The following is a 25,856-nucleotide window of genomic DNA, read 5'->3' on the forward strand; positions in this document are numbered from 1 at the left end:
ATAATCACCTTGGACACTGTTTTGACCATTATTTTTGTAATTTCGTAAATAATGATAATTCTGTACATATTTTGCTTACACTACTATATGACACATTTTATTTTAATTTTATCTTCCTTTTACTTGTAAGAAAGTAATTTGCCTTGTGGATCATTAAAGTCTAAGTCTAAAATTAAGCTTCACTTATATTTCTTTAAAATAGGGATGGGAGCAGCCATTACCAGCAGGTGTGGGGTTCACTATGACCGAGGAAACTGGGTGAGCTGGAGGAAAGGAAAATAACTTCTAGAATCAGTTTTAAGATTCGCGTCTGATACCGGCGTTCTGATCACCTAAGAAAAACAATAAGTTGTAAAAACAAGTGTTTGAAAAGATGAACCAAGCCTGAATCCATGTGGACAGCAACGCTGGAGACGTGGAGACATCTTGGTCGTCTTCTAAGACTCGAGAAAATGTGTAAATAGTGTATTTTCATCGGTTAGCAGAATGCAGTGAATGACAGGAGAAATCTAAATCTCAGATCCTTCCGTCTCTTCATGTGATCCCAGACTCACCCCATGATGTTGAGATCAGGGCTCTGTGGGGTTCATGCCATCACTTCCAGGACTTCTTGTTCTTCTTTACTCCGGAGATAGTTCTTAGTGACCTTGGCTGGATGTTTGGACTTTTTGTCCTGCTGCAGAATAAACTTAGGGTCAATCCTCCTCCTCCTCCCCGATGGTGTTGATGATGGATCAGTATCTGCCTGTATCTCTCAGCATTGAGGACCATTAATCCTGAACAAACTTTCCAGGAGCCTCCACCATGCTTCACTGTTGCCTGCAGACACTCATTATTGTAGCTCTCTCCAACCCCTCGCCAAAAAAAAAAAAAAAAATTACAAAATTCACAGAATGACGGGTTTCATCACACCTACTTTAGGATCCCATAGGAAGTGAGCCTGTGCAGGCTACCACATGGACGTCCGGTAGCCTACACGTCACAGGACTTTGTTGACATCAATACTGTGACGGCGTCAAAGGGCATCTGTCTCATCTCACTCATTTTCAGGGGCCAATTCTGACATAATCTATCAATAACTAACATGCAAACATTAAATTCATCGTTTTCTGTCCATAAATAAACAAATAAGTACAGAAAAGTTGTGGTGTTGGAGGCCTCCAGGTCCTTCAGGATGCTGATTCATGCATAATATATATACAGAGGGCTCAGGACTGACCAGACACAGGTGCGACGCATGAGGACAATCAAACCAGGTGAAATCAATGAACAATCAAGGGACAAGGAGGCACAAGACAGGAAATCCAGAACTTAACAAAATAAAACAGGAAACACAACATGACACAGACGGACATAACAAAACCACAAGGAAACACGACAGACAGGAAACGAGGAAACTTGACAAAATAAAACAGGAAACTTCAAAACATGAGCCCAAAATCAAAGGCAGACAGAACCTTGACAGCATCATTCAGTCAGTCTGTTTTGGGTTCAACAATTTAAATGATATGAGTCTGCAAAGTTTTTTTTTTTTATTGCTTTAACGTTGGAAAACACTTTGTAACTCAAAGTGCTCTGAGATCTTGCAGAAAGACGCCATGTCACAAAGTTTTGGTTTGTAATGTAAAACTGCTCTTGCTAAAGTTTCTTGAAAATCAATGTCTGTATTCCGACTTTGATAAATAAGTAAAGTTCCTGAGATAGTGTCAGATATAAAGACCGTTTCACTGTTTGTAAACAGTGTCACGTTATTTGAGGGGCGGGGCTTAGCTGGAGGCAAAACATCTCAAAAACTATAGCCTGTAAACGCCGGTTAGCATATTTCAATGGACTGTTTTGGCGAAAATGGATGAGGAAAATGCATATTAAAGAGAATATTCTAATACACTCACTCCCCATGAGTTTTATTTTATAATATAAAAAGCTGACTCTGACTGATGGGACTATATTCACTGACCCCTACACTCTGACTCACTGGATGGACGATTTGACCAAAGGACACAGAGGGGACGAAGTCTGGTCTGTCTTTATCAAGTGAAGCTTCTCCAACAAAGATATTACAAGAAGGAAGTGGAACCACTGTGGAGGGTAACGTAGTAAATGTAACTTCTGCTTGGACACCCCTGAAACACACAACTAAGGTTGTGTTAGCTAGCGGTTAGCATTAGCATTAGCTAATATTTAACTTAACATAATTTCGGTCTCAACTATCCAAGCTGCATTACATAATAATCTTATCTGATGTGGAGTGTGTGCAGGTTCTGATCGTCTCACTCCAGTCCTTTCTTTTAATCGCCAAACAAAGTCGTCCATGATTCGCAGTGGCTGGTATGTACTAAAACTTCAAGTTAGTGTTTCAGTTTTGGCCAAAAATACAGCAAGATTACATTTTCCTGGTTGACAGTGACTGTGTTCGCCTCAGGATCCCCTCCGTTTCACCACCAGCTGACGTCCTGATGTCACAGTGATGTAGGCCATGAAGGGGTCTATGGTGAGGAAGATGCCTGAGGTCTTTTACGAGTGGAGGAGGAGTGATTCCTGTCTTTGAATAGAAACATGGTTTTTTAGAAAGAATGATAGAATTAAATCACAAACCAAAACACATAACATGTTTCTCTGTCTGGAAAAAAAAAATATATATAAATGAAGAATGGCTGCATATAGTTGGATAAAATGAGGATAAGTTTATTGACCCACATGTGCAATGTTACTTTTTAACCAGGAGATGTCGCCATTAATCAGTTAATTCGACTTGAATTCAGAGATAAACCACCAACACCAGCTCCCCAGTCCTTTATCTTGGAAATGATCTGATCATTAAATAACCCACGTCAATGCCATTTAAATTTGAAATGGTCCAGCTGTAATATCAAGTCTTGAGGCAGGGCTTCCTTTATGTCTTCTAAAAGTTTATCTGGGTTTAAAATCTAAAGGAGATTATTTTCTGCACGAGCTCATTTCGTATTTCAAACAGAACGAGAGAACTGTTACAATAAATATCAATATTTATTACAATGGTCAATATATGTTTTGTTTTGTTTAGTTTGTACAGGAATTTATAATAAAATACCCTTTATTGTCAAACTAAAAACAGAATTTTACAAATCAGTGGCAATTAATTAAAACATACTGCATATAATGTAAAATAAGTATAACAGTATGACAGTATAAATATTCACCGTTTAAAGTTACTGAAATAATCAGATGAGTTTAAGCCAATTTGAGCTTGAAGTCTCACGATTTTAAGGCATCGTCACCACATACATACATATATATATATATATAAGCATTATGAGTGTTTATGAGAAATGAGTGTGGCTGTAAAACACAGTGAGGCATTAATATATATATATAAAAAAACACAATAAACTTTATTATTTATTTACAATAATATCAACTGGGACATCTGATTGCACAATTTCACATATTCATTAAACTAAATCCCTAAAAAAGGGAGCAAATCAAAAAAAGATCAAACACCTTCACGTGATCATTACGTACAGTTATAATACATCCAACGGTGATTATTACTAAAAGACCCGTTATAAATGTAAAAATCTCATCTGGAATCCCTGATCCATCGACTCTAAAACAGAACTATGTAGAAATATAAGCACTGAGACACACGTACAGTTCAACAACTTTCACAATCCTATGACTCTTTCACAAAGACGCGTGACTCGTTTTTTTGGAATTGAACGCATCTCGTAACTAGTGAATCATTAAGCTTCTCAGTTCAGTCTGATGCAAGGATGATATTTATTTAACCAAAATCGTCATGATTAGAGGGGTCACTATATACCGAGGGACTTCTGAAGTTTTATTAAAAGTAAAAAAACAAAAAAAAAAAGCCAGATACCGAAAACCAGAACCAGATATTTCTAAAATGTAACTAAATAACAAGCAGCCACCTTCAAATTAACAAACGTTAAACAATAATAAAGTGAGTTCATACAAAATAACTTCTTTCCCTTATGTTGAGATAATCATGACACATGTTTCTTTTTTTGCAATGTATCAAATTTTATATGGAAAATAACAAACCTCTCAATGTGTTAAATCCAGATCACATGACCTGATCTTCCTCCTCTTTATTAGTTATTTAATATAAACTAGTGGATTTGTCTCATGTCAACAGTGTCACTACAGTATATTTATGAATGACTTTCAATTTCATTTTAATCTTAATATTTAGAAGAATCTTTCCATAAAAATGCCATGTGCTGTTTGGTTAAACTCAAAAAGTCCTGCAATTATATAATGACCCAGAGACACTTCCATGTTTCTGTCCGTCTGTCCCCACATGGAAAATCATGGATTTATTCCAGCCAGGTTTACATGATTAGATTTCTCTACTGAACAGATGATTTACACCACCCTCATTATCCGACTAAAAAGTCCTTCCCTGGATAGAAGTGGCTGCACGAGGCCGATTTATTCTGGTTATTAGAGGAATATCAGCGTCCAGTGAATGGCTGCTACGAGCAACAAGGCTGCACTTGCACAAGTCCAGTGACAATCAGTTAATACAGTTGCATTAATTTATAGAAACTGATTAAGTATATGAATTAAAGAAACCCACTGAAGTCAGCGGTTCTTAACAATAATCATATATACCTGTATACTTATTTAGTGGTTATTCCAAGCAGTCACTTCATCATAATCATAATATCCAGTGAGAACGTTGCTGTCATTAATACACCTTATTTATTATGAGGATTCCCAGACTTTGCGGTGGCTAATATTATGTTAATATAACCGCTGCTATTTAGCCGCTAGGCCCGGTGTTAGCGTAGCGCCTTATAGTTTTAGACATTCTTTATACATTTTTTTTTTTTTTTTAATTTTCCCCCACAAATTAATTTTATTTTTTTTTAAAATACACATTACATGAATCTAACATGTTTTAGTAAAGTCTGTGTCCTATTTGCATGGAATTAGTTTGACCTGGCGACGTCATGTGATTCAGAAACAAATAAACAACCTCCCTGTGTGTCATTTTCATTTTTTCATTCATTATAATCAAACTCTGGGTTTTACTCAAATTTTACTAAACGCAGTTATGTTTCTGCCGCAGCTCAGAGCACAATTAACACTGACAGCTCCAGTTAGTAGTAACATTTTAACTGACGATAAAAACATGAAAACATGAAACATGAAAATAAAACATCCTGGGTGAGAGACGTCTCCACTTTGCTCCCTAACATCTTTGACTTACCTTCAGAATTCTTATACGGAAAGAGGTAGAAAAAAAAAAGGGATCAAATAAATGTAAAGTAAAATCACAGAGATGCTGATTCACACTGGATTCGTTTCATCTCAGGTCTCTGTGTTAGAAGTAACAGTAACAGACCAGTTCTACTTCGCATGGGATTAAGATCAAAGACGACCTCTGATATTACTACAAATGACCAGAGGTCCCAGATAAAACTAGTCCAGTGTGAACAGGGCAGAGCATGAATTAAAATACACAGTGGATCATCTGAGTCATTATGTTTGATTGAGTGAGGAAGAACGAATGAGGAAGACGACAGATTTTTGATGATTTAAATTGTTTCAGATCATAAAAAGATTATTTTTTTCTAAGAAAACTGGCACAAAAGTTTAAAATCTACCGACTGCTCCGTCGTCTTCCTCCTCTCATTAGCCTGGTTAGCATGTGGCCGTCTCAGTGTTACATCTCTTTCTCGCAGATGAAGGGTAAGGACATGGAGCAGGGGGCGTCGTACCAGCTCCGAATCGCCACCCGCTCCAACACCTGTGTTTTCACGATGTAGCCGCAGTCCTCGTTGATGTGGTTGTTCGGTTCGCCCACCTCCCAGAAACTACCAGAGAAAAAGAATCAGATAAATAGAGAAATTCCTGCAGTGATTTAAAGTGCAAACCACTCATTATGCAGCGGCAATGACATAAAAGGCACAGATTTCATAAGATAAAACTACACAGACACCTCGAAGGGGCTGAGTCAGAAGCATATGAGGGAAAAAAATAACAAAAGAGGAAGGGAAAGAAAGATAGTCACCGAGAACTATTGTCAAAATGAGGAAGAGAAATCTCACAGTCCTGGAATAATCCGATGAGTAGGCACAATACAGGAAAATGAGTAAATATTTTTTTAAAAAAACAACATCTTCTTCCTTTTGGCTCTGAAACCTTAAACGGGAGGACAACTGTGAAATATTAACGTCTTTGAAGTTTACATTTCTACTTCAACCAAATTAAAAGTTTGACCTGACAATAAAATGGCTGGAAGAGTGTCACACAGGTGATAGATAGATAGATAGATAGATAGATAGATAGATAGATAGATAGATAGATAGATAGATAGATAGATAGATAGATAGATTACTTCACTTTAGGTGGCTGCTGCAGATTAAAAGCTCCTGAAATCTCTTCAGTGTTTTGTACATTTCAGTGCATTTCAGACCACTGAGGGTCTATAAGAGGGTTTATACGACGCAGTGACTGAAAGAAACAAGTGTAAACTGCACAAACAGACACACTCACACACAAACCACAATAACACCAGAACCAGGCTCATAACCTGTCAGCTCTTTGCACACATCTTTGCATCTTTTGCACACATTACGCTCCTAATCAGTCAAATGCTTTCACGCACTTCAACACACTCTGTTAGTCTGCGTATTCTCCCTGTTCTGTGTCTCTTTGTTGGTGCATTGTCTCGTTATAATCAATCAATAAATAAAATACAGATCAGAGTGCAATACACAGTCAGGATAAAACAACACAATAAATGAATAACATTACAATTTATCTGCACCGTTTGCACTGGTTTTATATTGTCTGCATTCACACTTTATGCTCAGTCCCTTGTATCGTACTCAGTCCGACGTCTTCACTGTAAAATATGTCAAGTCAGTAGAATTTAGAAACTGCTCTGGTTCAACTCAAGAAGTCATAACCAACTAATTTCTTGTTTCAACTCTGAGTTAATAAAACTTATTAAATCAAATTATCCTTTGAAGAAAATAGCATTTGTTTTCTCAACTAAATTCATATCAGCTACCATTTCACTCTCAGTGTTTTTGCGCCTACTTACATTTCTCATCTTGACAAATATTGGCAAGTTTATGTAACTGGTGAGAATCAGGTCAAAAACCTGGAGGTGTGCAACAGGTCAGTCCAAAGGTCAGTGGGTCCATTTGTGTGTTTGTACGTGTGTGTGTGTTTGTGTGTGTGTGTGTGTGTGTGTTTCAGACAGACTGGAGCCAGAGGACAAATTAAGTTTTAGTTACATCAGCTGTTGTTTAGATCCACACTGGATTCATCCACCGACAGAGATGGAGCTGTCAGGTCTTTTTAGAGTTCACCGTCTTATTTCAGCTTGCGCGGATGCTGCCGTTCGCTACGTGCAGCTCTCACTCTCACAACTTCTGCTTCAAGCTCTTCACATTAAGTACTGACATGTATTTGAGGGGAGGACTCTCCGTGGATTTGGAGGCCACGTCAACGCGTTGTGCACCTTCTTTTGAGTTGTTCCTAATGTTTTTGTGTGTAGACACATTTTATTTAATTCATTTAATTATATATAGAGATATATTTTTAGTATTTACTTATTATTATTTATTTATTATTTTTCTACTGTCTTAAATCTATTTTTCTTTTTACTTGTGGTTCTCAAGAGTGTTTTTTTTTTATGTGCAACTGAGCAAGAAGACTCCTTTCATTCAGACACTAGCTTTTATGCTTATTTTACTTGGAAACATTGGGTTTGGGTCACTAATCATTGAAGTCTGTCTGAGTCTAAGGTACCGTGAACTTGTTTAGATTTGCTTGTGGTAATTTCTCTTCACTGATGTTCGTCCTTGCTCTGCTGTGTCACTTTTCCCCTACGTGCCCAATAAAAGTGCACATTGTCTTATTTTGAACTAGCTCAAAACATCCACACATCTCAGCTTTTAGTGGTAATCAGTTGAGTGGGGGCAGTAATGGGAACCTACCCTCCGACTACTTGAGTTCCATCCACCCATTTCCACACATCCTCTGTTTGTCCGTCTGTGATCCCAAACCAGTAGGAGTTCCAGTGTCCTCGGGGAAGAAGATTCCACAGAAAAGTCTGTGAGGAAACAAACAAAAGAGACAAAACAGAACTTCATTTTTCTTACAAACCACATGGAAAACAGAAGTACTGCCCACGGATGGCTTCTTGCGGCTTTGACATTAGCAAAGCAGCAGCTGCAGTTCTTCAACTGGCCACTCGAGGCTCCAAAATCCAGTCAGTATCCATGGAGCTGCACATGTTTACAGAACATGTTTACAGCCTGACGCAGGAAACAGTTTTAGTCTCTTAAGCTACTTTCTCCAACTATATGTGGGAGAGTTTTTCTTTAAATTATATCAACACTTAAATTTATGCAGAATCAAGTGTCCTCACGCCGTGTTAGCCGTCTTTAGCATCAGATCCACTCACCAGCCGCCTCTTTGACCATTTTTTTAATTAGCTGGGAGTTATGACAACAATATGACCAACTTCCTCTGTGGAACATCCCACAGATACTTGATCAGTTTGGGATCTAGTAAATTTGGAGGCCAGGTCAACACTTTGTGATGTTCTTCATGTCTCTTTGAGTTGTTCCTTGAGTGTTTTTGTGTCCGTCTCAGGCTGCATCCTGCTGCTATCAAGGAGTGTCATTGTTATGGGGTGGGGGGGATCTGGTCTGGTCTGGTCTGGGTGGGTGGTACATGTCTAAGTAGGTTCAAAAGTTTCCTAGCAGCAGATCACTGAATCGTCACCACATGGTTTAAATGTTATCTACTTCTCCTGTCAGTGGTCATTATGTTGTGGCTGATTGGTGTATGGGAGGGGGGATGCTTCTAATTAAATGCAGACAGGACCTTTTTTATGGTTGAGGTTTAATCTAAATCTATCGACAGCATGTTTCTGTTTTTAAGCAACAAACTAACTCTTGAGTTGAGTTGCGATGCTGCACCAAGACGTGTTCTACTTCCAGATTTTAGTCCGTCTTTAAAGCCCGGTTTAAGCTTTCCTCTGGTAAATGGAGGAGGAGGATACTTTTTTTTTTCGTGCTGCAGAAGTTGCAGAAAATGCAACAGGTGTGGATGTATATTCTGCACAGTTTGGTCTGATAAAAACCTAACTCTGCGACAGACAGATGAAAATAAACTACGTAGTTAACGTGTAGCTGGTTGTACCTGCTCCTCAGCCGTGAGGATGATGGCCAGGTGAGCTCCTTTGCTCTGGCAGTAGCTCTGGCTGGCCGACCAGCCCAATGTGTTTGTGGAGATTAAGTAACAGCTGTTGTTGAAGAGACGCCAGTTCTGGGGGCAGACGATGGGGGCAACGGCCGCCTTGGATGTCGGTCTGACCACCTCCGGAACTGATGGCACAAAAAATATTTACTAGGAGAGTCAAGATTAGCGTGGATTAATCCATTATCATGATTAATCTGATTAAAAATTTTATTGTAATTAACCCATCTCATGAAGAATGACCCACGTTCACAATCATACTCATCTAGTTTGCTCTAATTTGGCTGAATCTTTCACCGAAATTTCATTGCACATCAGTCATACTCCTCAGTTAACCTCACCGGTCTTTTATTGATCCAAAACAATCAATTCGAAAACCGCTGAGATCGAGAAGCAGCCGTAAATACTAAAGAGGAAACATGCAATGCTGACTTGCAAATATGTGTCCACCCCTGCAACCACTGTTCCCTGTCAGAGACTGTTCTCTGTTGCGACAACATTGTAAATAAGCAGCGGTCAGCTCTCCTCTCGTTGGACAATGTCAACAAGTTAGTTTAGTAGTAGCAACAGGGACACATTAATGTGGACAAATGTCCTAATCGCTTAAGATCTGAACATCTGCCTGTGCATGACAAAAAGAAAGAAAAAAAACAACAACATGCAGTATTTAAATTACCGTAATTTACAGATGGACAAAACTCAAAGTGAACAAAATTGTGCCATTTTTTTCCCAGGTTTATCCTTTGCTAACTATCAATGGGATAATTGGTGACATGCATTTTTTGATTTCTATAACCTATTCGTTTATTTTTCCTACTTAGTCAATTGGGGCTGTTGTAACCGTATTTTCATTTTGCTCATTTTGCTTTTAAGGGTCAAAAAAGTCAAGTTGTTTTGTTGAAGGTGTTTAATCAGGAGTCTGTTTGCAAAATAAAATGCGATTAATATAGATTAAAAATGAATGATATTTAATCTAAATGAATCCAACCCTGTGATTAATCGGATTAAAATGTTTAACTGTTTGACAGCAGATGGAGCTTTCTACCTTTAGTGGTCGTCTTCATGGCCAGTTTGTTCTGCAGCTCATCTCTCTCTTTCTGCAGCTGCTTCTTCTCCTGCTGCAGTTTGGTGATGGTGGCCATCAGAGCCGTCACGTTTGTGTCCTGCGTCTGCTTCTGAATCTCTGGGGCTGTTTCACCACTGCCCTGAGGTGTTTTATTCTTATCTGTGGGAAATATTAAGTGTAGGTGGACTGGAAATACTACGACATTTTTAAGAAAAAGACTGGTGAAGTAAGGAAACCGCCGTCTGTCATTGGGCGTCTGTGTTGTTGTTGTGATGTGTTAAGCACCACTGACACTTGTTGGAGGCCTGAATGTTTGATGTTTCATCTTGAACATTCGAGTCCACAAATATTTCCATGACGATCTGGAATGAAGAAGCTGTCAAACAACTGGACTCTTTCTAGCTTCAGTTTGAACCAAAACTGCCAACCTCACAGAAAAAGTAAAAATATTTTCGCTACCAAACCTTCCAATAGACAGACACTGTCTTTGTAGACAGACACCGACCAATCAGCCACAACATTATGACCACTGTCAGGAGAACATTGACCACCTTGTTCTGCTGGATGAAGCCAAAAAACACTTTAGCAACTACTCAAAAAACAACATTAACAATGTGCAACTCCCTGAGAAGGACCATGTCCATCCACTGATGAGTCCCAACAGTTTTGGAGACCTGCACAATATTAGGAGGGTGGTCATAATGTTATGGCACATTATCCTGACAAACATGTACTACTGTTACTACTTTATGATCACTGTCTTTACAGGAGAAACATTTGTTTGTGTTGAAACCACAATGAGGGAAGTGAGTACAGTGTGGGGGTTGTGTACTCACTGTGAGCAGCGACGGCTATGATGGAGATCAGCAGGATGACACACAGCGCGGCCAGGCATATCGTGGCTAAGCGGTAGCGGCCGGGGCCACTCAGTGTGGGGTTCACTTTGACCGAGGAAACTGGGTGAGCTGGAGGAGAGGAAAAAATATAATCCACAGTTTTAAGATTTCTGTCTGATACCGGCTACAATCAGTTGTTGAAACAAGTGTTTGAAAAGATGAACCAAGCCTGAATCCATGTGGACAGCAACGTCAGAGACCGTTCATCTTCTTCTATGTCTTCGTTGTTCTTAACTGTCCACCACCTTCTTCTCTTCCTCCTTCTTCATCCTTGTCCTCATCGACATTCGTCTTCCTCCTAGTTCTTCCTTCTCATCTCCAAACGAATCCTGACTCCATGTGGACAGCAACATTGGAGACGTGGAGGAATCTTGGTCCATCTTCTTCTACTTCTTCTTTGTCCTTCTCCTTCTTTACTGTCTGCCATCTTTGTCTTTTTATCCTCCATCTTCCTTCTTCTTCTCCTTCATCATCACTGTCCTCATCTTCCTCCTAGTTTTCCTCCATCTTCCATCTCCTTCTTCATCCTTGTTCTGATCTTCCTTCTACTTCTTCTTCCTCCTAGTTCTTCCTTCTCATGTCTAAATGGACCCTGACTCCATGTCTTCTACTTCTTCATCCTTCATCTTCTCTTCCTCCTCCATCTTCCTTCATCTCTGTCTTCTTCTCCTTCTTCACCATTGTCCTCGCCTTCCTACTTCTTCTCCTCCTTCTCCACAGTTCTTCTCTTCTCTTAGCAGACCCTGAATCCATGTGGACAGCAACATTGGAGACATGGAGACATCTTGTTTCATCTTCTTCTATTTCTTCGTCCTTCTTCCTCTTTGCTGTCCTTCTACTTCTCTTCCTCCTCTATCTTCCTTCATCTCTGTCTTCTTCTCCTTCTTCGCCATTGTCCTCAACTTCCTACTTCTTCTCCCCCTGTGTTCTTCTCTTCTGTAAACCCTGAATCCATGTGGAGAGCAACGCTGGAGACATCATGGTTCATCTTCTTCTACTTCTTCGTCCTTCTCCTTGTTTGCTGTCCACCATCTTCTTTTCTTCCTCCTCCATCTTCCTTCATCCTTCTCCTTCTTCATCATTGCCCTCATCTTCCTTCTTCTCTGAACGGTCCCTGAATCCATGTGGACAGCAACATTGGAGACATGGAGACATCTTGGTCGTCTTCTAAGACTCTAGACATTCAGGACGGGAGGAAACATCTTCACATTCTATTTAAGATGAACCCGGCCTGAATCCATGAGGGCAGCATTGTTCAAAAAACATCTTAGTCTTCCACTTCCTCCTCCTCCTCCTCCATCTAGCCTGGATCTGTGTGGACAGCAGCACTGGAAACACGGAGACATCTTGGCTGTCTTCTTCTGCTAATAAGTTCATGAGACAAACATGGAGGAAAACCTACTTCTTCTTCTACTATCTCTTCTATGTATGACCAGAGGCTGATTCTATGACGGCAGCAGCATTAAAAACATCTTGGTCGTTGTCTTCTTCTTCTACAGAATCAATGCAGAGTTAAGCTGGACATCTGTTGTTCCATTTTCTCCACAGAAGCAGAACCACGGCACAGATACAGATACACTTATTGAAATGTTCTCAACACAAACGCCCTTAAATTAATCCTTCAGTGCTCTGACTGAAAGTCTGCAGTCGGCTGAAAAATTGGATTAGAGGAAATATCTGTGGTTAATGAACTACAACCAACGTCTGCTTCTGGAAAAATTAACCATTTCACAGACTCCAGATCTTTATTTTACATACTACATCCGTATTACTCACATTTACATCCAAACAACATGTTTTCCTGACGTTTAGCTCTTCATGCACGAATGAATCTGCTCTGTTCAGACTTGTCAAATACGTCAGGAGTCATTTCTGGGATGAGGGAACTACATTCATCTAACAAAGCAAACCTCACAGTGAGAGGGAAATGACTCTGAATTATTTCCACTCCAGTTATATTAGGTTTGCTTGTTGTTAGTTCAAACTTCCTGATTTGTTTTTATAATTCTGAATGAAGGGCTGCACAAAACTCCTTCCTTTTAGTAATAAAAACACAAAATAGTTTTAAACAAATTTCTGATTGTACTTAAAATGACTTTTACAAATTTAAAGTTGCACAAAATCAAAATTTGCTCATTCTTAATTTGCGAGGGTGCCAAGTCATTTACACCAGGGGCCAATTCTGACATAATCTGTCAATAATTAATATACAAACATCACATTCTGTTTTTTTTTTTTCTTTTTCTGCCTATTAATAAACAAATAAGTAAATGAAAGTTATCCTCTTGGAGGCCTCCCGGTTGCCTCAGGGTGCTGCTTCATGAATTATGTCAATCTGCTGGGGCCTGTACGGGAGCTTTAATTCTACTTTGCACCATTCAGTCAGTCTATTTGGGGTTTTATAATGCAAAATATGTGAGTTTGAAATGTTTTTTTTTTTCTCGTTTGTTTGTTTTTTTATTGTTGCTCTAACTTTGGAAAACTCATTGTAACTGAACGGGCTCTTGCAGAAAATAGCTATTTCACAAAGTTTTGGTTGTTAAAGTTGAAAAAAATTTATATTAATTGCTGAACATGTATGTGGAGAGGAGGACTCTCCCTTACCGCTGCGTCCCACATCTGGTTTATGGCTCTGCTCGTCGTAATTGGCCTCGTCGTCTATCAGCTGGGAGTACATCCCGTCAGAGGCTGGAGAGCCGCCGGTGGTCGGCATTTCAGGAAGCGGAAGAAAAAGAAAAATCAAGAGTTTAAATTAAAAGTTCATAAAAGTTTTAGTGGCGACAGACTCGGAGTCAAAGAGGTGCGCCGGTCAATGATCCTCTCTCTGTGTCTGACCTGAGTCAAACAACACAGATTACTCATATGTGTTCCGGTCAAACCTTTCAGAATAAAAACACTAAAGCGAGGAAAAATTTATGTGGTCAATTTATTTAGATTTATAAGACCTAAAACACGCACAATCATGTATAACTACTACAAAAATACATGAGAAAGAGACTCAAACTAGATCACATGACCCCAAAAACAGACAAAAAGGAGAGTTCATAAAACTACAAAAAGTGCAAAATAGATATATAAAGACAGGAAATGGTAATAATTTTGCAGAACTGTCAGAAAAGAACAGTCACAGATAAATGTGGATAACATGAAGAGAGTGAATCTGACCACATAAAAAGGCTAAAATGACCAAAAATAGAACTGAAAAACCCACGAAAACATGCAAACGCAAAGCAAACAAAAAAACACAAAACATCCGAGAGCATAAACTGATGCCGGTAAAACTGTTAAAAGTGTAAAAGCACCAGCAAAATATCAAAAATATGAAAATCTTCAGTGACATTACTTCAAAAATCGAAGAGTTAGAAAAGTAATTAATAGATCATTTTTTCCCTTTGATTTTATGCATATATCAAATTTGAAGGAAAACACTTTTTAATATGACATCACATGAAGATATTATGATTATGATTATTATTATGATTATTAAGATATTATAATATTGGGCCCTTTACTTAAGGTAATTAAGTTTTTGTATGAAACATCAATCATTTAATTATACATGAGGCTTGCGTTTCAGGACTTTTATTTTTGAAGCAGCACTCGCTGGTTTTCCAGTCTTATTTGGTTGTACTTGACGTTTCTTGTGCCCCCTTGTTTGAGGAGGTCGCCTCCGGTCTTCCGCTGTTCTCTTAACACTCGGTCTGGTTTACGGGAACATGCGAGACATCCCGTTTCTGGGATTTGGTTGTCAGTAATCTATGGAAATGCTTCTGTCAGTGCAGGTTTTCTCTGGAGGAGACACGGTGTCTGTTCAAACAATGGTGACTGGTTGAAGCAGATAAATGTTGGGCAACTTTTACAGAAGTCCCTGCAACTCAGAAAAAAAAAAGTTTGAATAGGTGGTCTGCAGGAGGAAGGAGGGAGAAGTGGAAATGCATTTAAGAGCGACCACAGTTGTCTGCACCAAAAGCAAACAAACAACAACAACAACAAAAACTCAGCTTTTAATATTCACTCTTCCAAATCAATAATTCAGTGTCTTTAATAATAAGTTCAAAAAAAAAAAAAGTTTGCACAGTTTGATATGCAACAGCCAGGCGTTAATCCGTCATCAATGCCGTTTCCTTGAGTTGTCTATGCCAACAGTAACATATCCACCACAAAGAAACTCAAAAGGGTCACATGACCAAAACTAAATGAGAATAAAATGAGCTCAAATAATCACAAAAAGTGCAAAAAAAAGGGCAGAAAATGGCAACAAATTAGTCTTTAAACACAACAGACATTCCTTTGTGTTCACTGTCATCTTATCTTATCTTATCTTATCTTATCTTATCTTATCTTATCTTATCTTATCTTATCTTATCTTATCTTATCATTGCTATCATTATTATTATTTAGCAGAGCTGAAAGAAAACTTTGAATAACAAAAGAGTAATACTGATGAGGGGTGGGGCCAGATAAGCATGTTAATCTGCTTCTCTCCGCTCTGTTTCGAACATTACTAGTATTTTTAAGTTATGTAGTATTGGTATAAGCATTTTTAGTTTTCTGTCTTTTGTTTCTTTTCAATTGTATATGCATTTGATGCATTTCTTTCCTTCTGATTGTTCCAAATAAACTAAACTAAACTAAACTAAACTAAACTAAATTGTCTTATCTTAAAAACTGAGAGACATAAGCGACACACAAATGTGGGAAAGTAACAAAAAAAACAACAAAGATATTCAAGTTTTAAAATGATTATGAAGCTGGCATCATAAGGTTTGTGATACATTAGCGACAGTTTCATCTGTGATAATCCTGCCAGACTTGTAGCATTCACTCATTCTCATTCTCATTTCCACAATCACCTCTTAAAAGGATCTTTACTTCATGAAAACACACCCACAGTACTTGGTGGGAAGCAATTGAGAATGTGGTTGGAGTCACTTGGTGAGTTAAATAAATGAGATTAAATGAGAGAATGTGTGGCTTCCTGGGTCTGTTTGTGTCTTTGTTTTTTAATTTTCTGGGCGTGTTCTGTAAACTGAAACAGGTCGAGGTCGACATTTTTATTTGACTCATAGTCAAGTGAATGTGTTTTGTGTGACGTTTAGTGCTGGTTTCTTATGAATATGTGTAAGCAAATAAGGTCAAATGAAATTTTTTTTTTAGTGTCTACTTGCGATCAGGTGGCCTGGAGTCAAACCCCAAACCTGTCGATGTCTTGTTAAATATTGGTCTTTCAGGGTCATGTGCAGGTCTGGATCTTCTGCCTGAAGGTCCAGTGGAGGCAGATTTCAGGAAAAAAGCCACTTTCAAAACCCTGATTGATCTAAAAGAGGACTTCATCAGCTTTGCTTGGTCCTTCAGCTGGTATCCATCGTCATGGTGACCCTAGCAGGACACGCTGTAGCCGAGGGTTACCCAGGAATAGCACTGGTTAACAGGACCAATGGTTTCTTGACCCTAGGGCCACTAGAAGCAAAGGGCAGGAGATATCATCATGCTACACTGGTTACATCTAAAATGATTCGTTCTGGAGAGACCATGCTCAGAGTCTTGGGTGAGTTATTTATTTATTCATTTTTTTTTTTACATCCTCTCAACAAATGAAGCTGTAGATGATGCACCGCCGTCATGACATCTTAAAAACTGATGCTAGGATGCTGTGAATGGTACGCGCTGCGCGAGGGACAAATGGACGCGGTGATGGGGAAAAAGGTGACGCCGAAAGCCCTGCAGAACTCTATCTTCTTTCCTTATAATCTTCAATCATCCTACATTTCAGGGCTTTTTTGAAAATTTACATAGAACAACATAATTTCATGCTGAGAACTGAAACACATCTGTATTTTTACATTTGTTCTTAATTTAATGAGCTTTTGCTATTACAACATAAGGGTTGGAAATGGAAATTTCAGTGTGTCAACCCAACCTCACAATATACAAATCTACATTTTGCCTGTGGTTTGGCTCCGGAAATATGTGTCGGATCAATTGCTATGAACTTTGGTGACGCCATTCATGATGTTCAGATGAGATCACACAAAGCCTCAGTGTAGAAGAAGGTGATTCCCTGACCTTCCAGGAGGCTGCTGGCATTTGCATCTAACATGTAATTCATTATTAGTCACAATCTTTAACTTGTGAATTTTTTATCCCTTTTATCCAAATGTTGTTGAAGTGCTGCAGCTGCTTGAAGTTCTGCATCCTGATAAGTTGAAGAAGGTGCCAGCAAAGAGTGGTTGTGTCAAAGGAAGAAAAATGTGTGAGAGGAAGATGCAAAAATGTAAAAAAAGAAAAAGAAAGACAAATGATGCACATGAATGTCTATCACGTGCAGTGTGAGTCAGAGTTTCAGGTTCGTCTCTGCACGTGGGAATATCCCGTACAAATTATACAGTTAAACCTGCTCTGAGTAAATTTGTTGTTCGGTGGAGTTGGATAGGACTGACTTGCACCAGGCAGAAGGCTGAGGAAACATACGTCATTGTAAAACTTATACTTTCCACACATTCTGCAACATTGGAAAATGTTTGACATAATTCTTCCGACCTCAGTAATGTTTGTTTGCAGCCGACATGAAGCGAAGGTTCTGGAGATCAAGAGCCAGAGGGTTTTGTTGAAGTTGATCTCCACAGATGTTAATCACCGCCGGGCTCAACGAGGCTTGTCTGGTCTTGCCATTAAACACAAATATGTGCAGTGGTTCTCACAAGGGTGTGTTCTGTTCACTTTTATTGTTTTCATTGTACACGAAGAACCCACTGATTTTATTATAGGCAATCAAACAGCAGGAGTGCTTCCTTCAAAATGTTGGCATTGAATCATTAAAATCCAAATGTCCTCATCTCTACCTGCAGAGCCGCTCTCAACAGCACCGTGGTTCTCACTTGCTCTGCTAAAGGCTCATTCCTTAAATTAACCATCGTCACTACTGACACACAGCTTTTTGTTAAAGAGGTGAAACTTTGTGTTGAGGTTTAAGCACTACTTATTATCTTTGATTTGTATTTTCTTTCTTTCTTTCTTTCTTTCTTTCTTTCTTTCTTTCTTTCTTTCTTTCTTTCTTTCTTTCTTTCTTTTTCTTTTTTTTACTTGCAGGAGGCCACATCCAGTACACTGACGATCCGTGGGAATCAGAGCTCACACCTGATTGGTTTAATTAATCTACTGCACAGCTTCAAACCAGCTGGAGGTGGTGAATAGCGCCCCCTTCAACCTCACGACCGTCTGAGAGTACTGCAACTGTGGCAGTGTTTTTGTTTGTTTTTTTCACGGTCATTGAGGAAACAGTTTAATCCTTTATTGAGCAAGCAACCATATGTGGTAACTTCATGTCATTGTTCCTCTGAGTTAGGTTTATTGTCATGTGGTTTTCACTGAGCTGATCAGAGAAGATCAAGGAAACATCGTCAGGTCTAATCAGGGTCTAATGTGGTCTTCAAAGTCCACCTCTGCATGAACTCTGAGCACAACCGGTTTATTAGGAATCATGAAGAAGAAGAAGTGTCCTAATGTTTCATGTTCAGCTCTGATCTTCTAATCTGACAAATACATATTTACATTAGTTTAAGGAACAAGGAACCAGATATGGGGAATTGATTAATCTGGATTTTGAATCTTGAATTTGAAAAATTTCACAAATATGTTTTACTATGACACACAGACATTTGGGTCTGAATGCTAATTCAAGAGTAGAGGAGACATAAATCAGTATAAAAACACTTAAAGAATGACTTTTTAAATGATAATTAATTAGTTAATGTCATACAGCTGATGCTCTGGATCCTAAACTATTAAACTGTTTGTTAGAACAACTCACTGCTTTCCTTTCATCCCAGCCCATGTATACACTCTACATATTTTAAACTTTTCTTATATTCTATGAATGTTTAAAAGCAAGACTCTTAGATGTAAAATAACTGTTTTAGTGCGTCATGGTTGGATAAAATAGAACTTAGAAGTCTCAAGTTTAGGTTCCTGTCATTAAAGTTAATAGAATATACAAAAAGGAACACAAAATCTGTTTCTAAATGTGCAGTGGTACTTTTGAACCAGATGATGTCGCCATCAATCCATTTATTCAACACTAAAACTCCAGCAACAGGAATAAAATAAAGCCACTATTAGAATAACTTGTCTCCAAAATCTGAATATTATTTCTCTTTTAGTCGTGTCTGTTTTTTTATTAGTTCCTTCTCATTCTTCGAAATGGACAACACGGTTTTCAGTTTCCCCTGGTAGGTGGCCACCTTAATTTTACTAAATAAATGTGCAATATTGCTTGTTAAAAAGTGCTGTCAAAGTGTGTTCTTCAAATTCTCTATCAATTCAAGATTTCAAATAACAGATTCTATGGTTTCCATTGTTGCATGGCACATAATAAGATCTGTAATAATAAACAAACTAATGCAAAAGGTGAAAATTGAAAGAAATAATGCTGATATGTGTTCCACTGTGTTTTTTGGAGTGGCCAGGTAATCTCGGCTTATTTACTACATACGGAGGGCACAGTAAGAGATCTGTGTTCTTGTCTTTAACAGGTACAGCTTGCTAATAAAGACCCATTTAAATTGTTTTCTCAAAAGTTTTAAAATGTTCTGCTGAGTTTTTGTATTTTGTAATCACAGGTCTGACCGCCAGAGTGCACTGTGACTCTGTGAAAGACAGACAAAATGTGATTCTAACGTGTGAAACATCCTGCAAAGTGCATGGGTTGTTTGGTTTAGAAATGGACAACAAGTGGGCAAAACACGACAGTTCCAAGCCAGTGCAGGGTATGGAGGCCAGGAGACAGTGTGGAGTCAATCCTGTGTTTCTGGATGTCCAGTGTGAGCTTTTTAAGGAGGCTTTTTTTGTATTTGGAGTGTGAATACAAGGCATTGGGCCTTTAAAGTAAAATAAATCACTGCAGGAAGTTGGATGTTCAGGCTTATTATAGCTATAGCTAATACTAAAGTGCATTTAAATAAGCTAAATGCATCAGTCAATTAGCTTCTTTTAGTATGCTTTTCTCTTTACAATGTGTAGAAATGCTGACTTTTTAGATCTAGTTAACAAGTCAAAAACTTGAACTACCAAGCAGGGCCTAAAATCAGATTTTACTGTATATGCAGCATATATGCAACAAATATTTCTACTGTATATTATGTGTATTTAAAACTTATAGTTTGAAATTAGAATGTGCATCTAGTAGAAGATGCAGAAATCCTCTAAAATAAGTAAGAAATAAGGTTGATTAAAAGAACAAAGTATAAGACATCATATTAAAACATGGTCACACATTGCTGTCAGTGTTTAACACGTTTTCAGGTTTGCAACATTTAGTACTCTAGATATACAATATAGTACAGAATTTCCTGTCTATCCTTAGAATATAATTATAAATGAGAGTATTCATGGTAAGAGCAGAGTCTCTCATTTGTGTAAAGATGCTCCTGTGAATGTATCTGTTGAAGCCAGTCCAGTTGGCTGCCTGGCAGAGGGCAGCAATGTGAAGCTGACCTGCAGCAGCACCGCTAACCAAGCAGCAGACACCCGGTACAAGACGACTGCTCCCGGCATCCTGCTCCAGGTGGGCTCAGGGCCGGAGCTGTCTTTACCCTCTCTGGAACCGTCCCACGCTAGACTCTACCCCTGCAAGGCCGGAAACCTGCTGGGAGAAAACAGCTCAAGAGAGCTCCTACTGGAGGTGGAAGACTCAGAGGGTGAGCTAGAAAGGGGAATTAAGGAGCAAGATGTGGAGATGTAAATAAGGAGGAGGAAGTAAAGATATGTCCAGAAGAATTAAACATTGTTTTTTAGAATAAAGAATAAAACTATCCCCAACAAACAAACAAGCAAACAAACAAACAAACAAACAAAAAAACTCAGGCCCCTACCCCTTACCGTAACTCAGGTATCTATTGAGAGATGACTGAATGTATTTAATCAGTGTAGGAGTTTTTGTCTATTAGCACTTTGTGGAGTTAGCTTAATAAAATGGTTTTGGCAGAGTTTGCAGAAACTTGTTTCTAACATGATGACCACTTATTTATTCACACTGTCAGGATTACCAGAGGAAGAAGGTGAAGGTGGTGAACTAAAAGCTATCATTACACATGCTACAATGTCCTTGCAAACCACCTTGTCCCAATTTACTAGCAGGTCCTCAGATACCACAGTGTCCCCATACACCAGTGGGTACTCGGGTACCACCAGGTCCTAAAATACCACAGTGTCCCTGTATACCAGCGGGTACTCAGGTACCAACAGATTTGTGTCCTTACTCCGTTTGTCGGCCATTGGTGTTTCGGGAGTGACTGCATGCACCCAACCTCCAGGTGGTCACCCCATGAATCTTTGAACCAGGACTCAATGCACACATGGAGATCAGAGACACAATCGACGCTGAAAAGCAAATGTTTTGTGTTCATTGGAAGGATCTGATTTTATCGCCACTGATCACTCTTATTATTTTAAATTTGAATTTTTGCTTTTCAAACCAATAATTATGGTGGCAGATTTTGTTAAGGGAAGAATGGGCTTTCAGCATTTTTCGCTACACTATAAAACAAGCATTCATATTTTTGGTGTGTTTTTACTCTGTACAAAAATACTGGACGGTCCTGGTGCACCTTCATCTAACAAATGTAAAAGAACAGTGTGCTTAAAAAAACAAACAAAAACAAAACAAACAAAAAAACAGGATAAAAGGTTAGGGACGGGACATGCTTATTTATAATAATATGCAACAGTCATTGAAGACACATTTAAAATACTTAAGTTTATTTCTGCTGCAAAATGCTTATATATTCACATATCAATATGAAAGTGTATGTGTTCAGTGTTCAGTGAATTGTATCAGTCTCTGCAGTAGCTTCCAACTGCAACAGTCACTTCAGTTTCTGTTCAGTCTGACTGAGAGAGGTTTTTGTACGATGCTTTTTCATTGTGTGAACACAATCTGACTGTTCATCCAGTGATAACTCTGACAGTAATAAACTGCTGCATCTTCAGTCTGAACTCCACTGATGGTCAGAGTGAAGTCAGAGTTTGATCCACTGCCTGAAAAATGGAGAGTGTAGATAAAAGGAAGTTGAAGTGGAGAGAGCTGTGGAGCATGGAGGCTAGCAGGATTAGATTCATGATCGGGGCTATTTATGATGTGCTGCCATCTCTCCAGAACCTAAACCAGTGGTTAGAAGAGGATGTTGCCTATCCACTGTGTTCTAGTGTATGTACACTTATCCACATTCTGACAGGTTGCAGGTTTAGTCTCTCCCAAAAGTGCGTGATATACCTGGCGTCACAAACCAGGTGCTGAAATGCTTAGCAGTTGTGTAACCCACTATGTGCCACAAAATTCAGCATATACATGCATGTATGGACCAAAGACTAGGAACTAGGACTAGGTACTGTAAACACTGGCTAGACTTTGAATGTGATGCATGACCCTGGGTCTGCAGTGGGTCTGTGTAAAGGTTAGTATTGTCTCTCTAGCTCGTTGACTGTAGTCTTATGTTGAAACTCAACAATAGCCTTTAACTATTTTGCTGCAGATGGAACTATAACTAGCCTGGCTATTGGCCCGCGTTGTTCCGGGAAGCTAAAGACTTGGTGGTCAGGTTAAGTGTTAGTTTGCCCACCAACTAAAACTGCATTTTGGATTTAACATGATCCCTTTTCACAACCTCCATTTGTCAGATAAGCGCACAAACATATTTCTTTGAATGAGCAATGAAGGTGAGCCGCAGTAAAACTCACGGTAAGTGAATGTAAAATCGATGTAGCTCCACTTACTTAATTGTGGCCTGCTACAATGTTTTCACGAAGAATGTAGGTCTTTAATCACAAATACAACCCTCCTGGCTGGCTCGCCAAAGGTTTTGCCTGTGACCCACTAAGTGCCACAGTATTCAGCATGTATATGTATGTATGGACCAGAGACTAGGTTCCTATTGGGAGGGTTGAGAAGGAATGGCAAACACAATGCAGCCACACAGTTCTTAGACGGTACATAACTGTATTGGAAAGTGATATAATAAAAAATAAAAATGCTGTAGAACACAATTCAGTTCAATCACCACTTGTTCAAACTTCTGTTCACAATGAACATAAACAATTTCAAGTGTACATAGAGTAGTATACTGTAAACACTGGCTAGGCTTTGAATATGATGCATTATCCCAGGGTTTGCAGTGAGTCTGTGTAAAGGTTAGTATTGTCTCTCTAGCTCTTTGACTGTAGCCTCGTGTGGAAACTCAATGATAACCTTTAACTATTTTTCTGCAGATGGAACTTTAACCACCCTGGCTACTGGCCCGTGCTGTTCTGGGATGCGAAAGATTTGGTGGTCAAGTTCAGTGTTAGTTACCCACCAACTAAAACTGCATTTTTGAATTTAACATTCTTCCTTTTCACAGCCTCCATTCTTCAAAAAAATGCACAAAAATATTTCTTTGTATGAGCAATGAAGGTAATCCGCAGTGAAACTCACGGTAGTAAATGTAAAATCGATTTGGCTCCACTTACTTAATTGTGGTTTGCTCCAATGTTTTAACGAAGAATGCATGTGTTCAATTACAAATACAACCCTCCTGGCTGGCTCGCCAAAGGTTTTGCCTGTAACCCAGTGCCACAGTATTCAGCATATGTATGGACCAGAGACTAGGTTCTTATTGGGAGGAATGGCAGGCATAATGGAGCCACACAGTTCTTTGACGGTAAGTAATTGTATTAAAAAGTTAAATAAAAAAAAAAATAAAATGGAAACAGAAAATTCAGTTCAATCACCACTTGTGGTTCAAAATTTCTGTTCACAATAAACATAAACATGTTGAAGTGTACAGAGAACATGTAGCATAGAGCATAGAGAATGTCCCTTTAAATGTAACGTCTCTTTAAACTGTTCCTTTTCAATGTCCAGTCAATGTCAGCACATTTGAGTCAAGTGTAAAGTCAGGGGTATCCAAAGGTTTAGGGGTCAGTAAGTGATGTGTGGTGATCCTACCACAACCACAATCAACAAAGAGATGAAGGGAAATCAGTGTCCTCTTCAGACGCAAGTTCCACACTCCTTGGGATAAGGAGAAATCACTGGGGGCTCGCCATCTCCAGCAAGCTTTGAAGACTCAAGAAAACAAACAAAAAACAAACAAACAAACAACAAAAAAATAGCCTGTGCAAAAACAAGACTTTTGCTTCACAGAATTATCAGTATCTATTATGGCCATATTTATTACTTTCACACTTTCACACATTACTGAAATGCAATAATGGTATACTAATTATTTATTTATTTATTCTACGGTACAGTTTCACACACCAACTCTTAACTCAGCTTTCACAACTAGCATTAGCATTTTCAAGGTAAGGCTAGCTGAGTAGTTTTAGTAGTTAGCTCATAAGATTTCTTTAAAAAATCCGTTTATTAACACAAATGATATAAGAAGGTGAACTAAAGCTAATCAAGGCGAAAGGAAAGGAGGGGAACACAAATTAAAATAAATTCAATCAGACACCTGTGAAGTAACTACGTCCCCAGCAACAGCACAGCACACAGAGGAGGGACACCACCGACCACCCGCACCACTACTAGCCTTCAGCAACTGAAACAAAAAGAAAATCAATAAGACACCAAATATAATTAACACATGCACTACTACTAAACAAAAGGCAGAAGTTAACATCAGATGAAATGAAATAACTACCAACTAATGTATAACATAAACCACCTACTGAATCTGATCCAAATTTTGCTAAAAGGACTCAGAAACCTTTTGGGTCTCTCTGGTACTTTTCTTAACTGGTTTTATTTCTCGCTCTCAGATTGTTGTTTCTTTGTAAGTTTGGATACATGTTCCTCGAGAACCCATAAAATCAAGTGTGGGGTTCCCCAAGTTTCAATTTTAGGCCCAGTACATTTAATCTTCATATGCTTCCACTTGGGCTCTATATCACTGTGTCTCCTGATGACACAGGGCCAATTGCTGCCCTTTTAGACTGTATTTTAGATATAAAGTCATGGATGGCAGAGAACTTTTTACAGCTCAACCAGGACAAAACAGAGGTTTTTATTATTGGTCCTGGAGGCAAGAGAAAGGAACTTTTACCAAAACTAAATGATTTTAAAACATCACAGTGTGTTAAAAATCTGGGTGTGATTTTTGACTTGATTTTATCCCACATATTAGAAACACCACCACCAACAACATAGGATTTCATCATCTTAAGTTCGGTTGTTTTTTTTACCCTATCAACCCATCTTTTCAATTTAGCTGAGTCACCTCTTATGCTTTTTATTATTACTTGTTTATCTATCTATTTATGTATGCTTTTATGTATGCTGATTGTTTTTTAATTTCTCCTATTTTATTATTATTATTCATTTATTTAGTTTGTTTATTACTTTTAGTATTATTCATATTTTACTCTGTTGTTTCTTTGTTTTTAGCTCCAGTGTTTGCATCATAGGGGCCCTCCACTCCTTAGTTATGTCTGGCATGCCTACCTGGGAGTTGTCCTGGTCTGGAGGGCTGTGGATCCTGTTCCAGGGCTTTATAGCCATGGTGTGATTCCCTGTCTGTCTGGGTCAGGATGTTCTCTGTGGCGTCGTCTTTTGTAGCCTTTGTAGGCTGTGACACCTCTCGGCGTGGATGGCTGCTAACAAATGGTGTTTCTTCACTTGGTCACTT

At 38.7% G+C, this 25,856-nt stretch overlaps 1 protein-coding gene across 2 annotated transcripts; it reads right to left on the reverse strand.

Annotated features, from left to right (window-relative positions):
• Positions 1–3,346: 3,346 nt before the first annotated feature.
• On the reverse strand, positions 3,347–14,034 carry LOC125020441 (CD209 antigen-like protein C). 2 transcript variants are annotated; one of them, XM_047605771.1, is made up of 6 exons: positions 13,798–14,034; positions 11,134–11,253; positions 10,277–10,456; positions 9,175–9,359; positions 7,962–8,077; positions 3,347–5,825 (listed from the first exon to the last, which is right to left on the reverse strand). In XM_047605771.1, the coding sequence occupies exons 1-6, from the start codon at positions 13,904–13,906 to the stop codon at positions 5,675–5,677; spliced, it is 861 nt and encodes a 286-aa protein (XP_047461727.1). In that variant the 5' UTR covers positions 13,907–14,034; the 3' UTR covers positions 3,347–5,674. The 2 variants fall into 2 exon arrangements, with proteins under 2 accessions (XP_047461727.1, XP_047461726.1); XM_047605770.1 differs by having other exon boundaries at positions 11,134–11,262.
• Positions 14,035–25,856: the final 11,822 nt, after the last annotated feature.

Source organism: Mugil cephalus, chromosome 14, assembly GCF_022458985.1.
Source record: "Mugil cephalus isolate CIBA_MC_2020 chromosome 14, CIBA_Mcephalus_1.1, whole genome shotgun sequence".
NCBI classification, from domain to species: domain Eukaryota; kingdom Metazoa; phylum Chordata; class Actinopteri; order Mugiliformes; family Mugilidae; genus Mugil; species Mugil cephalus.

Coding starts and splice junctions, on each gene's coding strand:
- LOC125020441 (XM_047605770.1), bottom strand. CDS start 13,906: ATGCCGACCACCGGCGGCTCTCCAGCCTCTGACGGGATGTACTCCCAG. Junction 10,457..11,133: donor CATAGCCGTCGCTGCTCACA/GTGAGTACACAA, acceptor TATTTCCCACAG/ATAAGAATAAAACACCTCAG. Junction 8,078..9,174: donor TCCTCACGGCTGAGGAGCAG/GTACAACCAGCT, acceptor GTTTCCTCACAG/ACTTTTCTGTGGAATCTTCT.